Source organism: Lagenorhynchus albirostris, chromosome 3 (genome assembly GCF_949774975.1).
Source record: "Lagenorhynchus albirostris chromosome 3, mLagAlb1.1, whole genome shotgun sequence".
NCBI lineage: Eukaryota > Metazoa > Chordata > Mammalia > Artiodactyla > Delphinidae > Lagenorhynchus > Lagenorhynchus albirostris.
Window position 1 is genome coordinate 108,690,739 of NC_083097.1, and position 17,956 is coordinate 108,708,694.

Consider the following 17,956-nt stretch of genomic DNA (forward strand, 5'->3'; position numbering starts at 1 on the left):
GGGCATAGTTGGCTGATTGTTGCCTGCTTGACTTTATCATTCTTACCTTTATTCTCCCTTTGTCCGATTCTTTAGCTTACATTTTTCAATTATCTTAACATATACACATATTGTGGTAAACACGTTTTAATAACCAGAAATAGATAAATAATAAAATTATTTTGTTAGCAACAGGAACAAAGGTTTTTTGAGTATTTCAATAACAACAGGAATAGAAGCTGCTGACACTACTGGATGTTTTTTCAAGGCACCAAACACCAAGCAGAGCCTTTCATGTATATAAAACAAACTAAGAAATGTCACACAACTTGCCCAAAGTTACACAAGAACCTAAACAAGTTTATAAAAAAAACAGGCACTCTATCTTCTTTAACAGGTAATACACTCTGAGGATATACGGATGATGGTTCACATTTTCAAGGCATGTACACTCTGATGAGAGAGACAGACATTTGAATAAAAAATTACAATGTAATATAACGAATAGTCACAGGTATATGCATGGGATATTACAGGAATGTAGAGATGTGTACCTAACTCTACCAAGAAAAAATCATAGATTCCTCCCATAAGTTGATACAAATTATTTAAATTAAAATTTTTAATTTTCAATTAAAATCCTTAGTCATACCAGCCACATTTTAAGTGCTCAGTAGCCACGTGTGGCTGGTTACTATCATTTGGAAACCACAGATATAAAACATTTCCATCATTGTAGAAAGTTCTATTGGACAGAACTGGTTTAGACTATATGCCAGATAAATATGCTAGATCATTAGAATTTCTGATAGGTGGTGTTTGGCAATGAAAAGATTTAAGAGCTTAAAAGAAATAACATTGTTAAAAGATTCTTTTAGGACTGACAGAAGTAAAATGAATGAATTAGCTGGAGGCAGCGGATAGGGGAAGATGTAAGGAATAAGATGTAAGGAATAGGAGTAGAGGCATCAGAGAGAAGAGAAACACAAATCTTAAAATCAAATAAAATGATTAAGCAGATATTTTTAAATGTAGAGATTATATAACACTTTTCAATTAAAAAATATTCTCCAAAGTTCTTAAAATGAAAAAATATTGCTTTTACAATGAAAGCTGGCTGGGAGTGTGGGAGATGCTACTACAGCATTTCTAAAAAGAATGGCAGTGAACACTAAGGAAATGACATGGGGAAATTGAGAGGAGGGCACAAACATTTGAGTGGAAGACTCTATAGATATCATTAACTGATTAGACCTTGAGTGTGCACACATGTTCTATCAGCAACCATCATGGAAGACAGGCAGACGCAATATTACCATCCTCATTTTTAGAGGTAAAGCAACCAAAGCACTGATTGTTTAGGTGAAATGTCCCAATCACAGAGTAAGTGAAGGAAGAATTTAGACAGATGGCTCATCTAAATACTAGACTATTTTTACTTGGCTTAATTACCCATCCTATTCACTGAATATTGCTCCCTATCCCCTTTATGCTATTTTGAAATATCAAATACATCCTCCCCAAAGATCGAAACTCTGAAATCACAGAGAATATTCAAAGACATTTAAATCTGTTGCCAGCTCTGAGAGCAATACCCAAAGGAGTTTTAAGAATGTTATTACTGTTATACAGTAGAACTGCTGTTTTTAACAACAACAAAAAAACCTTTCACATTGAGACTGTGGTTCTCATCCTTATACAAAGCAATGTATATGACAAAACTATGAAAATATTTCATAAGAATAAATCATTTTTTTCAATCATTCTAGGCATTCACTTAGAAAGTAACTCTGAAAAACATGCAAAAATTTTAAAGTTCACAAAATCTTGATGTACAGGTTTGCATTAATAATAATTAAGATAAAGAAAACTACATTAATGAAATATTCTGTACATCTTTAAGAATTTTTGACTTTCAGCATTCTAGCAAGAAAAAGTTGATGATGGTTTCCAAATGAAAAAAGAAAATGTCAGATTTCCACTGCTATCTAAAGTAATGATTCTCCTGATCTCTCTGAACTGCTGACAGTAGAATGAGGGACTTGCCTGGTGGCACAGTGGTTAAGAATCCGTCTGCCAATGCAGGAGACATGGGTTCGAGCCCTGGTCCAGGAAGATCCTACATGCCGCGGAGCAACTAAGCCCGTGCGCCACAACTACTGACCCTGCGCTCTAGAGCCCACGAGCCACAACTACTGAGCCCATGAGCCACAACTACTGAAGCCCACGCGCCTAGAGCCCGTGCTCTACAACAAGAGAAGCCACCACAAGGAGAAGCCTGCGTACCGCAACAAAGAGTAGCCCCTGCTTGCAGCAACTAGAGAAAGCCCACGTACAGTAATGAAGACCCAATGCAGCCAAAAATAAACAAAAACAAAGACAGTAGAATGAAAGAAATAAAGATCCTTATAGTAGTCATAAAACCAATTATCTACTGCATGCTTTCACAAGTACTACTTAAGATTTTTGCTACTAGAACTTATACCCATCCTTCTCTAACTATTCCAAAACAGAAGAGGAAGGAACATGCCCAAATTCACTGTGTTAAGCCACCATCGTGCTGATTCAAAACCAGATACAGAAGCCACAGAAAAAGAAAATTACAGGCCAATATCTTTGATGAATACAGATGTAAAAATCCTCAACAAAATATTAGCAAACAAAATCCAACAATACATAAAAAGGATCATACACAACGATCAAGTTGGATTCATTCCAGGGTTTCAAGGATGATTCAACACACACAAATCAATGTGATATACCACATTAAAAAAAGGAGAGAAAAAAACCCACATGATCATCTCAATTGATGCAGAGAAAGCATTTGACAGGCTTCCCTGGTGGCGCAGTGGTTGGGAGTCCACCTGCCGATGCAGGGGATGCGGGTTCGTGCCCCGGTCTGGGGGGATCCCACATGCCACGGAGCAGCTGGGCCTGTGAGCCATGGCCACTAAGCCTGCGCTCCGCAATGGGAGAGGCCCATGTACCGCAAAAAAAAAAAAAAAAAAAAAAGAAAAGAAAAAGCATTTGACAAAATTCAACATCCATTCATGAAAAAACTCACCAAAGTGGGTATAGATGGAATATATCAACGTAATAAAAGCCATTTAGAACAAACCCACAGACAACATCATACTCAACGGTGAAGAGCTGAAAGCCTTCCCACTAAATTCAGGAATAAGAAAAGGATGCCCGCTCACCCCTTCTTGTCAACATACTACCAGAAGTCCTAGCCACAGCAATGAGACAAGAAAAAGAAATAAAACGTATCCAAATTGGAAGGAAAGAGGTAAAACTGTCACTATTTGCTGATGACATGATACTCTCTATTAAGAACCCTAAACTCTTCACACACAAACCCTATTAGAACTAATAAATGAATTTGGCAAGGTAGCTGGATACAAGATTAATATACAGAAATCTGTTGCATTTCTTTACGCTAATAATGAAAAATCAGAAAGTAAAAAAAAAAAAAAAAAAATCCTATTTAAGGTCGTGTCAAAAAAAGTAAAATACCTAAGACTTAACCAAGGAGGTGAAAGACATATACACTGAAAACTATAAAACACTGACAAAGGAAACTGAAGATGATACAAAGAAATGGAAAGATAGCCCATGCTCTTAGATTGGAAGAACTAATACTGTTAAAATGGTCATACTATCCAAAGCAATCTACAGATTTAATGCAATCCCTATCAAAATACCTATGACATTTTTCACAGAACTAGAACAAATAATCCTAAAATTTATATGGAACCAAAGAAGACCCAAAATGCCAAAGCAATCCTGAGGAAAAAGAACAAAGCTGGAGGCATAACCCTTCCAGACTTCAGACTATACTACAAAGCTGTAGTAATAAAAACAGCATGGTGTCGGCACAAAAAGAGACATACAGATCAATGGAACAGAACTGAGTGCCCGGAAATAAACCCACACAACTATTGTCAATTAATCTACAATAAAGGAGGCAAGAATATACAATGGAGAAAAGACAGTCTCTTCAGCAAGAGGTGAAGAGAAAAGCTAGATAGCTACAAGTATATCAGTGAAATCAGAACACTCCCTCACATCATATACAAAAATAAACTCAAAATGGTTTAAAGACCTTGATATAAGACATGACACCATGAAACTCCCAGAAGAGAATATAGGCAGAACATTCTGTGACATAATCATAGCAATATTTACTTAGATCAAACTCCAAAGGCAAAAGAAATAAAAGTAAAAATAAACATATGAAACCTAATTAAACACAAAAGCTTTTGCACAGCAAAGGAAGCCATCAACAAAACAAAAAGACAACCTACGGAATGGGAGAAAAGTATCTGCAAATGATGTGACCAACAAGGGGTTAATGTCCAAAATATACAAACAGCTCATACAACTCAGTATGAAAAAAAAAAAAATCAAAACATGGGCAGAAGACCTAAACAGATATTTCTCCAAACAAGACATAGAGATGGCCAACAGGCACATGAAAAGATGCTCAACATTGCTGATTATTAGAGAAACGCAAATCAAAACTACAATGAAGGGCTTCCCTGGTGGCACAGCGGTTAAGAATCTGCCTGTCAATGCAGGGGACACAGGTTTGTGCCCTGGTCCAGGAAGATCCCACATGCCACAGAGCAACTAAGCCCATGCGCCACAACTACTGAGCCTGCGCTCTAGAGCCCGTAAGCCACAACTACTGAGCTCGTGTGCTGCAACTACGGAAGCCCAAGTGTCTAGGGCCTGTACTCCACAAGAGAAGCCAGTGCAATGAGAAGCCCATGCACCACAGCAAAGGGTAGCCCCCACTTGCTGCAACTAGAGAAAGACCACATGCAGCAACAAAGACCCAACACAGCCAAAAAAAATAAATAAAATAGATAAAAGAAATAGAAAAAGAAAAAAAAAAAAAACAACTACAATGAAGTATCACCTCACACCAATCAGAATGGCTATCCTGAAAAAGTCTACAAATAATAAATGCTGGAAAGGGTGTAGAGAAAAGGGAACCCTAGTACGCAGTTGGTGAGAATGTAAATTGGTGCAGCCACTATGGAAAACAATATGGAGGTTCCTTAAAAAACTAAAAATAGAGCTACCATATGATCCTGAAATCCCACTCCTGGGCATATATCTAGAAAGGACAAAACTCTAATTTTAAAAGATACATGCACCCTAATGTTCACAGCAGCACTACTTACAATAGCCAAGACATGGAAACAACCCCAAAAGCCATCAACAGATGACTGGTTAAGAAGATGTGAGATAGATAGATAGATAGATAGATAGATAGATAGATAGATAAAAGAGAATATTACTCAGTCATAAAAAGGAATGAAGTATTGCTATTTGCAGCAACAGGGATGGACCTATAGAATATTATACTGAGTGAAGTAAGTCAGAGAAAGACAAATATTAAATGATATCACTTACCTGTGGAATCTAAAAATAATACAAATGAATCTATAGGCAAAACAGAAACAGACTCATAGACATAGAAAACAAATTTAAGGTTACCAAAGGGACCAGGGCCCTGGGTCAAGGGAGGAACAAATTAGCAGTATGAATAACAGATACAACTACTCTACATAAAATAGATAAGCAACAAGGATTTACTGTATAGCACAGGGAATTATACTATCTTGTAATAACCTATAATGGAATATAATCTGAAAAAAATAACTGAATCACTTTGCTGTACACCTGAAACTAATATAGTATAAAATAAATGAAAAAAGAAAAAAATTTTTGCTATACTACCTTATCTAGATTAACTATGAATATGTAGAAATTTGGCCAGATACACAGGTTTCATTTAAAGTAAAGTCAAACGTCTTAATGCTGCATTTTCTAAGTTGCCTGAAACATATCCCTTTTAGAAGAAAAACAAAACAAAACCCTATTACTTTAAGAAACAGCATATGCAAGTAACATGACCAAATATCATTCTCTAACGCAGTCTAATAGTTAAAAAGTCAGTTTTGTCTACGTGGAATCAACTTAGTCCTCCCCTTCCCATGAGCTGCCAAATCTCTGACAGTATTCAGTAAGATAACCACTTAAAACTAGCTAAACAAGCCTTTACATGTGAAAATGCCACACTCAAGAGTCATCAAATGGAAAGAATACCAAGCAGTGTGCCTATTGCTTTCTGGTCCAATCAGGAAACCAGTATATCCTAGAGAGGACAACCCACAGCTACCAAGAGAAAATATGGAATCTGGCTAGAATTCATGACATGACAGTAAAAAAATTTGAGAAAAGAACACACTATAGTTGAGACTAGAGTAAGCAAGTAATCAATACACACACACAAACTATGCATTCTGCCTTATACAAGGAGAACCAAATAGTAAAATTAAAGATACTTAATTAAGCAATTCAACTTAGAATTTTTTCTAAAGAAACCAAGATAAGGGCATATATAACCACAAAATTACTTAGCACTTTATTTTAGAAAAATAACAAAAAACTAGGAAAATCTATATGACCAAATACTGGGAACCGAGTAAATAAATTATGGCAATTCTTACAATGGAGTACCACAACACTATTGAGAAAAATGTTGTTAAAAAAAAAAGTAACATTCAAAGATGTTCACATTATATACATAAGTCTTTAAAAGTTACAAATCAGATCATATATTTAAGCTTTATGAAGTTAGCCAAAAAGCTTATGTATCTACCTACATGTTGAAAACCGTTTTATCCAAGAATATACAAAATGTCATCAATGGTTACATAACTGAGTGATGGAACTAACCAAATATTAGTTTTTAAAAAATAGACAAGTTTCATTTGTGTAATAAGGCAAAACTTAAATTAGCTTAAATTAATGAGTGACAGGGAAATTTACTATATAAAAAGAAAAAGTGGGAATTCCCTGACACTCCTGTGGTTAGGACTCGGCACTTTCACTGCCATCGGCCTGGGTTCAATCCCTGGCCGGGGAACTAAGATCCTACAAGCCTTAAAGCATGGCCAAAAAATAAAAAAATCATTAAATAATAAAAACAGGAAATGAACTTTATGTAATTAAAAATTTGAGGACCATCTCATATGTTATTGTTTCATGTCAGAAACAGAATGTGCTCAGTCAATGAAATTAGGCAAATGTAACTAACTCCTAAGAGCTGCTTAAATTTAACACTTATTCTAATACAAACAACTCCCTAAATAATCCTCTTTATTCCTAACATGGAATGAATGAATTTTCTGTTTCTGACAAACAACAGAACTAAACAAACCCTTGGGAATTTGGCTGCCATCAATCTCTAGACTGTTTTTATATTTTGGGGGATCATGACTCCTTTGAAAACTTATAAAATACACCTGGATTTATTCTTTATTAGCCTATCCTTACTTCTTGATTCAACTACTTCTCAGTAGTTGAATTACAAAATTAAAGACTTCTGAAGAGGCAGAAGACCTAACTAGACATTTCTCCAAAGAAGACATACAGATGGCCCAGAAGCACATGAAGAGCTGCTCAACATAACTAATTATTAGAGAAATGCAAACCAAAACTACAATGAGGTATCACCTCACACCAGTTAGAATGGGCATCATCAGAAAATCTACAAACAACAAATGAGAGAGAGGGTGTGGAGAAAAGGGAACCCTCTGGCACTGCTGGTGGGAATGTAAATTGATACAGCCACTATGGAGAACAGTATGGAGGTTCCTTAAAAAACTAAACATAGAATTACCATATGATCCAGCAATCCCACTACTGGGCATATACCCAGAGAAAACATTAACTCAAAAAGACACATGCACCCCAATGTTCATTGCAGCACTATTTACAAAAGCCAGGTCACGGAAGCAACCGAAATGCCCATCGATAGACGAATGGATAAAGAAGTTGTGGTACATATACACAATGGAATAATACTCAGCCATAAAAAAAGAATGAAATTGAGTCATTTGTTGAGACGTGGATGGACCTAGAGACTGTCATACAGAGTGAATTAAGTCAGAAAGAGGAAAACAAATATCGTATATTAACGCATGTATGTGGAACCTACAAAAATGGTACAGATGAACTGGTTTGGAGGGCAGAAGTTGAGACACACATGTAGAGAACAAACGTATGGACACCAAGGGGAGAAAACTGTGGTGGGGTGGGGATGGTGGTGTGCTGAATTGGGCAATTGGGATTGACATGTATACACTGATGTTTATAAAACTGAAGACTAATAAGAACCTGCAGTATAAAAAAAACAAAATAACTACTACTAAACTTTCTTTGGGTTATTTGTATGGAAATATGTTAATATAAATGTTTCAAACATTACATGAAATTTCTAAAAATCTTATATGTTCTGGTATAATGTTATAAGTCATAATTCTAGGTATTACTTTAAAATGTATAACTCAGAAATAACTAAATTTCCTTGTCAATTGCATTATTATGAACTTTCATCCAATCTTTAACCGTGGTCATTTTTAAGTCTTTTGTCATTTACAGACAGTTCCAGGTGTACTCAGATGCTTTAGCAAAAATGTTCCTATAAAAGGGTTTCATCTTCAAGGAATTCATGAAAAAGACTGACAAGTACAGGTTTCTGGTAACTGACCATACTGCTGAACTGAATGAATAAGCATTTTCAGAACTCTAATGGAAAACTGATGAATCCATAAAAGTGCTAACAAAAGACCAAGATGAAAAAAAATTAATTACATGGGACCGAGTCAACTGATGAGGATGATTATAATCTTTGTGACTTTCTCTTTGAATTAAAAAAAAAACCCCACAAGGATTCAGAGGCAAAAAATATACAAATCAATTTTCACTGCAAACTAAAGGAGCTGTTACAGTAGAGGATTACTGGACTGAATGTCAATATTATGATATAGTATGAGTGTGTTTCGTGTTTGGTAATTGCAGTGATTGTTGCCTTTGTTGTGGTCATCCATTTACAATGCTTGGTGTCAGTTTATCTCTTGTAAAAATAAAATACAGTGTGTGTGTGGAAAAAAAAAAAGACTTCTGAAGAAAAAGCTCATGTTTCTTCCGTTGTCACGAAAGTTATTTATTTCATCATCTTCTTTTTCAATATTTGCATGTGAAAACGTACCTTTAACACTTGGATATATTTCTGCGTTGGCACACAGTAGGTATCACTGACCCACACTTCAAAGGAAGAACTGACATATTTTTATTTCTTTTGTATACCTTACCGCATAAGAGAAAAAAAGCTGCCAATGAGTCTATTTCCCCGGGTTCTCAGGACTCAGATATATACATATATCATTCAAGCAACAAAAAAACTAAGAAAATCCACAAGTATGTCTAAAAAGATACATTAAGAAAATTCTTTTACACCATTTAAACAAAAACAAATCCTGCACTGGTAAGAGTAATTCTACCCAACTCAACATAGCAGAAGCATAGATATATTTACCTGCCCCAGATTTTACATGTAGAGCCACAAGTTCTGATATTATCAAAAATATATGTAGGAGACCTTCAAGATGGAGGAGGAGTAAGATGTGGAGATCACCTCCCTCCCCACAAACACATGAGAAATACATCTACATATGGAACAACTACAGAACACCTACTGAATGAAGGCAGAAGACCTGAGACTTCCCAAAAGATATATATTTTTTTTTCCTTTTTCTCTTTTTGTGAGCATGTATGTTTATGCTTCTTTATGTGATTTTTCTCTGTATAGCTTTGCGTTTGCCATTTGTCCCAGGGTTCTGTCTGTCCATCCTTTTTTTAGTATAGTTTTTAGCGCTTGCTATCATTGTTGGATTTCTTTTTCAGTTTGGTTGTTCTCTTCTTTCCTTCCTTCTTTTTTCTTTAATTACTTTAAAATTTTTATTTTAATAACTTAATTTTATTTTATTCTTTTCTTTCTTTCTTTCTATTTTTCTCCCTTTTCTTCTGAGCCATGTGGCTGACAGGGTCTTGGTGCTCCAGCCAGATGTCAGGCCTGTGCCTCTGAGGCGGGAGAGCCGAGTTCAGGACACTGGTCCACCAGAGACCTCCCGGCTCCACGTAATGTCAAATGGAGAAAGCTCTCCCAGAGTACTCCATCTCAACGCGAAGACCCAGCTCCACTCAACCACCAGCAAGCTACAGTGCTGGACACCCTATGCCAAACATCTAGCAAGACAGGAACACAACCCCACCCATTAGCAGAGAGGCTGCCTAAAATCATAATAAGGCAACAGACACCCCAAAACACACCACCAGATGTGGACCTGCCCACCAGAAAAACAAGATCTGGCCTCAACCACCAGAAAACAGGCACTAGTCCCCTCCACCAGAAAGCCTACACAACCCACTGAACCAACTTTAGCCACTGAGGACAGACACCAAAAACAACGGGAACTAAGAACCTGCAGCCTGCAAAAAGGAGAACCCAAACACAGTAAGATAAGAAAAATGAGAAGACAGAAAAACACACAGCAGATGAAGGAGCAAGATAAAAACCCACCAGACCTCACAAATGAACAGGAAATAGGCAGTCTACCTGAAAAAGAATTCAGAATAATGACAGTAAAGGTGACCCAAAATCTTGGAAATAGAGAAAATGCAAGAAACATTTAACAAGGACCTAGAAGAACTAAAGATGAAACAAGCAACGATGAACAACACACTAAATGAAATTAAAAATACTCTAGATGGAATCAATAGCAGAATACCTGAGGCAGAAGAACGGATAAGTGACCTGGAAGATAAAACAGTAGAAATAACTACCACAGAGCAGAATAAAGAAAAAACAATGAAAAGAATTGAGGACAGTCTCAGAGACCTTGGGGACAACATTAAACGCAACAACATTCAAATTATAGGGGTCCCAGAAGAAGAAGAGAAAAAGAAAGGGACTGAGAAAATTTGAAGAGATTATAGTTGAAAACTTCCCTAACATGGGAAAGAAAAGAGTCAATCAAGTCCAGGAAGCACAGAGAGTCCCATACAAGATAAATCCAAAGAAAAACACACCAAGACACACATTAATCAAACTATCAAAAATTAAATGAAAAGAAAAATATTAAAAGCAGCAAGGGAAAAACAAAAAATAACATATAAGGGAATCCCCATAAGTTTAACAGCTGATCTTTCAGCAGAAACTGCAAGCCAGAAGGGAGTGGCAGGGCATATTTAAAGTGATGAAAGGGAAAAACCTACAACCAAGATTACTCTACCCAGCAAGGATCTCATTCAGATTCGAAGGAGAAATTAAAACCTTTACAGACAATCAAAAGCTAAGAGATTTCAGTACCACCAAACCAGCTTTACAATAAATGCTAACGGAACTTCTCTAGGCAGGAAACACAAGAGAAGAAAAACACCTACAATAACAAACCCAAACAATTTAGAAAATGGTAAAAGGAACATACAGATTGATAACTACCGTAAATGTAAATGGATTAAATGCTCCAAACCAAAAGACACAGACTGGTTGAATGGACACAGAAACAAGACCCGTATATATGCTGCCTACAAGAGACCCACTTCAGACCTAGGGACACATACAGACCAAAAATGAGGGAATGCAAAAAGATAGTCCATGCAAATGGAAATCAAAAAAAGATGGAGTAGCAATTCTCATATCAGACAAAATAGACTTTAAAATCAAGACTAGTACAAGAGAAAAGGAGGACACTAGATAATGATCAATCCAAGAAGAAGATACAACAATTGTAAATTTTTATGCTCCCAACATAGGAGCACCTCAATACATAAGGCAAATGGTAACAGCCATAAAAGGGGAAATCGACAGTAATAATCATAGTAGGGGATTTAACACCCCACTTTCACCAATGGACAGATCATCCAAAAGGAAACTAAATAAGGAAACACAAGCTTTAAATGATACATTAAGCAAGATGGACTTAACTGATATTTATAGGACATTCCATCATACAACAGAATACACTTTCTTCTCAAGTGCTCATGGAACATTCTCCAGGATAGATCATATCTTGGGTCACAAATCAAGCCTTGGTAAATTTAAGAAAATTGAAATCGTATCAAGTATCTTTTCCGACCACAACGCTATGAGACTAGATGTCACCTGAAAGAAAAAATCTGTAAAAACTATAAACACATGGAGGCTACACAATACGCTAAATAACCAAGAGATCACTGAAGGAATCAGGAGGAAATAAAAAAATACCTAGAAACAAATGACAATGAAAACACGACAACCCAAAACTTATGGGATGCAGCAAAAGCAGTTCTAAGAGGGAAGTTTAGAGCAATACAATCCTATCTCAAGAAACATCTCAAATAAACAACCTAACCTTACACCTAAAGCAATTAGAGAAAGAAGAACAATAAAACCCCAAAGTTAGCAGAAAGAGAGAAATCATAAAGATCAGATCAGAAATAAATGAAAAAGAAATGAAGGAAACAATAGCAGAGATCAATAAAACTAAAAGCTGGATCTTTGAGAAGATAAACAAATTGATAAACCATTAGCCAGACTCATCAAGAAAAAAAGGCAGAAGAATCAAATCAACAGAATTAGCAATGAAAAAGGAGAAGTAACAACGGACACTGCAGGAATACAAAAGATCATGAGAGATTACTACAAGGAACTATATGCCAATAAAATGGACAACCTGGAAGAAATGGACAAATTCTTAGAAAAGCACAACCTTCCGAGAATGAACCAAGAGAAACAAAATATAAGCAGACCAATCACAAGCACTGAAATTGAGACTGTAATTAAAAATCTACCAAAAAACAAAAGCCCAGAACCAGATGACTTCACAGCCGAATTCTATCAAATATTTAGAGACAAGTTAACAACCATCTTTCTCAAACTCCTCCAAAATATAGCAGAGCGAGGAACACTCCCAAACTCATGCTACAAGGCCACCATCACCCTGATAGCCCAGCCAGAGAAAGATGTCACAAAGAAAGAAAACCACAGGCCAATATCACTGATGAACATAGACGTAAAAATCCTCAACAAAATACTAGCAAACAGAATCCAACAGCACATTAAAAGAATCATACACCATGATCAACTGGGGTTTATCCCAGAATACAAGGATTCTTCAATATATGCAAATCAATCAATGTGATACACCACAGTAACAAATTGAAGGAGAAAAACCATATGATCATCTCAATAAATGCAGAAAAAGATTTTGACAAAATTCTACACCCATTTATGATAAAAACCATCCAGAAAGCAGGTATAGAGGGAACTTACCTCAACATAATAAAGGCCATATATGACAAACCCACAGCCAACATCGTTTTCAATGGTGAAAAACTGAAACTATTGTCTCTAAGATCAGGAACAAGACAAGGTTTTCCACTCTCACCACTATTATTCAACATACGTTTGGAAGTTTTAGCCACAGCAATCAGAGAAGAAAAAGAAATAAAGGAATCCAAATTGGAAAAGAAGTAGTAAAGCTGTCACTGTTTGCAGATGACATGATACTATACACAGAGAATCCTAAAGATGGTACCAGAAAACTACTAGAGCTTATCAATGAATCTGGTAAAGTAGCAGGAGGCAAAATTAATTCACAGAAATCTCTGTCATTCCTATACATTGATGATGAAAAATCTGAAATAGAAATTAAGGAAACACTCCCATTTAACACTGCAACAAAAAAAATAAAATATCTAGGAATAAACCTACCTAAGGAGAAAAAAGACCTGCATGCAGAAAACTATATGATACTGATAAAAGAAATTAAAGATGATACAAACAGATGGAGAGATATAACATGTTCTTGGTTTGGAGGAATCAACATTGTGAAAAGGACTATACTACCCAAAGCAATCTACAGATTCAATGCAATCCCTATCAAACTACCAATGGCATTTTTCACAGTACTAGAACAAAAAATTTTAGTTTGTATGGAAACACAAAAGACCCCGAGTAGCCAAAGCAATCTTGAGAATGAAAAATGGAGCTGGAGGAATCAGGCTCCCGGACTTCAGACTATACTACAAAGCTACAGTAATCAAAACAGTATGGCACTGGCACAAAAACAGAAATATAGATCAATGGAACAGGATAGAAATCCCAGAGATAAACTGATGCACATATGATTGCCTTATCTTTGATAAAGGATGCATGAATATACAATGGAGAAAAGACAGCCTTTTCAATAAGTGGTGCTGGGAAAACTGGACAGCTACATGTAAAAGAATGAAATCAGAACACTCCCTAACAACATACACAAAAATAAACTCAAAATGGATTAAAGGCCTAACTGTAAGGCCAGACACTCTAAAACTCTTAGAGGAACACAGAGGCAAAACACTCTATGACATAAATCACAGCAAGATTCTTTTTGACCCACCTCCTAGAGAAATGGAAATAGAAACAAAAATAAACAAATGGGACCTAATGAAACTTAAAAGCTTTTGCCCAGAAAAGGAAAACATAAACAAGACGAAAAGACCCTCAGAATGGGAGAAAATATTTGCAAATGAAGCAACTGACAAAGGATCAATCTCCACAATTTACAAGCAGCTCAATATCAAAAAAACAAACAACCCAATCTAAAAATGGGCAGAAGATCTAAATAGACATTTCTCCAAAGAAGATACACAGATTGCCAACAAACACATGAAAGGATGCTCAACATCACTAATCATTAGAGAAATGCAAATCAAAACTAAATGAGGTATCACCTCACACCAGTCAGAATGGCCATCATCAAAAAATCTACAAACAATAAATGCCGTAGAGGGTGTGGAGAGAAGGGAACCCTCTTGCACTGTTGGTGGAATATAAATTGATACAGTCACTATGGAGAACAGTACGGAGGTTCCTTAAAACACTAAGAATAGAACTACCATATGACCCAGCAATTCCACTACTGGGCATACACCCTGAGAAAACCATAATTCAAAAAGAGTCATGTACCACAATGTTCACTGCAGCTCTATTTACAATGGCCAGGTCATGGAAGCAACCTAAGTGTCCATCAACAGATGAATGGATAAAGAAGATGTGGCACATATGTACAATGTAATATTACTCAGCCATAAAAAGAAACAAAATTGAGGCATTGGGGCTTCCCTGGTGGCGCAGTGGTTGAGAGTCTGCCTGCCGATGCAGGGGACGTGGGTTCGTGCCCCGGTCCGGGAAGATCCCACATGCAACAGAGCGGCTAGGCCCGTGAGCCATGGCTGCTGAGCCTGCATGTCCGGAACCTGTGCTCCGCAACGTGAGAGGCCACAACAGTGAGAGGCCCACGTACCGCAAAAAAAAAAAAAAGAAATAGAATTGAGTCATTTGTAGTGAGGTGGATGGACCTAGAGTCTTATACAGAGTGAAGTAAGTCAGAAAAAGAAAAACAAATACTGTATGCTAACACATATATATGGAATGTTAAAAAAAAAAAAGGTTCTGAAGAACCTAGGGGTAGGACAGGAATAAAGACACAGACATACAGAATGGACTTGAAGACACGGTGAGGGGAAAGGGTATGCTGGGATGAAGTGAGAGAGTGGCATGGACATATATACAACACCAAATGTAAAACAGATAGCTAGTGGGAAGCAGCCACATAGCACAGGGAGATCAACTCAGTGCTTTGTGACCACCTAGAGGGGTGGGATAAAGCAGAAGGGTGGGATAAAGCAGATGGGAGGGAGAATCAAGAGGGAGGAGATACGGGGATATAAGTATATGTATAGCTGATTTACTTTGTTATAAAGCAGAAACTAACACCCCGCTGTAAAGCAATTACACTCCAATAAAGATGTTAAAATATATATATATGTAAATTAAGTATACTGCATATGAACTAAGAAATACCCATGAAATGTTCCTAAATATACTCACAGAAAGATAGCTGTTAATGTCCACATCATCAGTAATAGTTTGACGTTCTCCTTTACAGTTAATTTTCCGAAACCTTCGTCGAGACTGTCTGGCAGGAATTTCTCTTTGTAGAATACTATCTTCATTATCTTTGGAATTCTCTACCTGAAACACATGTTCGCATTCCTGATTAAACATCCAATTTTTCCATATCACTGACAATCTATGAAGTTTTAACAGGCGCATAAGGCTTCATTTACTACTTGCATGAAACTGCCTGAAGGAAACAGTCTGTATAGGACAATGCTCATGACTTCAAAAAGACTAAAGATGACGTTATTATAAAGATCTGGAGACCACAGTTTCCTTCCAGGAAATAGTCTCTCTTGCTCACATAAACATACATCCTCTAAGTAAAGTCATTTACCAGAAATGAAGGCTGTTAACTACACCTACACATTCAATAATTACAACTTCCGAGTTAGTCTAATTACAAACTGCCTGATTATACACATATTTTATTTAGCAAACAATCATGGTTATGACTTCAGTGAATTCCTAAACAGTGAAACAGAAATGTTTTATGCATTATTCTTTGATGTCCATCTTAATGTGTGAAAATAGTCAAGAATAAATAAGGCTGGCATCTTCTAAGGAAGAAGGGGAAACTAACATTTATTGAGGGCTTATAATAGGACAGCATGGATATATATTATACTATTTAGTTTACACAACAGCCCTGTAATCAGGTATTACTATTTCTAGTTTATACGTGAACAAAGTAAAATCCAAAAAGATCAGCGACTTTTCAGTCTCACAACAATGATACTTATTAAAGGTGACCTGGCATACAGGCCTGTTTCCAAGACTTATGCTACTGATACAAGACTGCATTGCCAGGGGAGGTGGGGAGCGGGAGGAAAGAAATAGGTGAGGGAGATTAACAGGTACAAACTTCCAGCTGTAAAATAAATGAGTCATAGATATGAAATATACAGCATGAGGAATATAGTCAATAGTTATATAATATCAATATCTTTGTATGATGACAGATGGTAAATGGACTTATTGTGGTGATCATTTTGAAATGTACAGAAATACCAAATCACTACTTTGGGTAAAAGGAACTAACATAGTGTTCTGGGTCAATTATAGTTCAAAAACAAAGAAACTTATAGAAAAAGAGATCAGATTTATGGTTCCCAGAGGTGGGGGCTGAGGGGAGCAGGAATTGGATGAAGGCAGTCAGAAGGTACAAACTTCCAGTTATAAGACAAATAAGTACTAGGGATGTAATGTCAACATGAGAAATATAATTAACAATGTCATATGTTATATATGAAAGTTGTTAAGAGAGCAAATCCTAAGCGTTCTCATCACAAGAAAAATAAGTTTTTTCTATTTCTTTAATTTTCTATCTATATGAGATGATTGTTGGTCACTAAACTTACTGTGATTTATCACTTCACGATGTATGTAAGTCAAACCATTATGCCTTAAACTGATACAGTGCTGTATGTAAATTATATCTCAGTAAAACTAGAAAAAAAAGGACTACCTTTCCCATCTAATGACAGAGTATAGCATAATTTTTAGAAATTACTTTTACAAAGGAATATTGACATGCTCTAAAGTAGAGTTTATAATTAACCTCACATCCAGTAAATAACAAATGGTAATTTCAGCTTTTTCCCTCAACTACTTTTCCTGCTAATGTCATATCTCTTGCTGATATCAAAAATTTCCTAGTCATCCAAGTATGAAATTCCAACATTTCCAATTCCCCAGCTTGTCTTCCATATCTTATCTTCAATCATTTCTTAGAACCTGTCAAATCTTTGTTTAGAAATCCCTTTCACAATGCCTTTTCTTTCATTCCCACTACCACCATTCTTTATTCAAGTCTTAATCACTTCAGTCCTGAACTTGCTGCTTCTGTCATGTTCCTCTCCAATTCCATCCGGCATGGTCAGATAAATCATCATTATGTCAGGTCTCCTGTTCAAAATGCTACAATGGACCTCTAATGGTTACCAAATAAATTTCAAACTATTATATTTGATATTCCAAGTCATACATGCTCCATTCCCAAAATATTTTTATCACTTTATCTTATACATGGAAGCCTGGAAAAACTGCTCCCGTATCCTCCTCCCCACAAAAAATCCTCTCACATAAAAGCTCTAATGAGATATGCACAATTTCCTGATGATTTCTCAG

General features: G+C 36.3%; 1 protein-coding gene across 3 annotated transcripts in view; it reads right to left on the reverse strand.

Moving 5' to 3' along the window:
* The window catches only part of RAPGEF6 (Rap guanine nucleotide exchange factor 6), a 219,340-nt gene that overhangs the window by 121,262 nt on the left and 80,122 nt on the right, over nucleotides 1–17,956 (reverse strand). For all 3 annotated transcript variants that reach the window (XM_060143537.1, XM_060143536.1, XM_060143538.1), the window contains exon 6: nucleotides 15,758–15,901. In XM_060143537.1, the coding sequence (XP_059999520.1) occupies nucleotides 15,758–15,901 (144 nt within the window). The remainder of the gene's footprint in view (nucleotides 1–15,757; nucleotides 15,902–17,956) is intronic.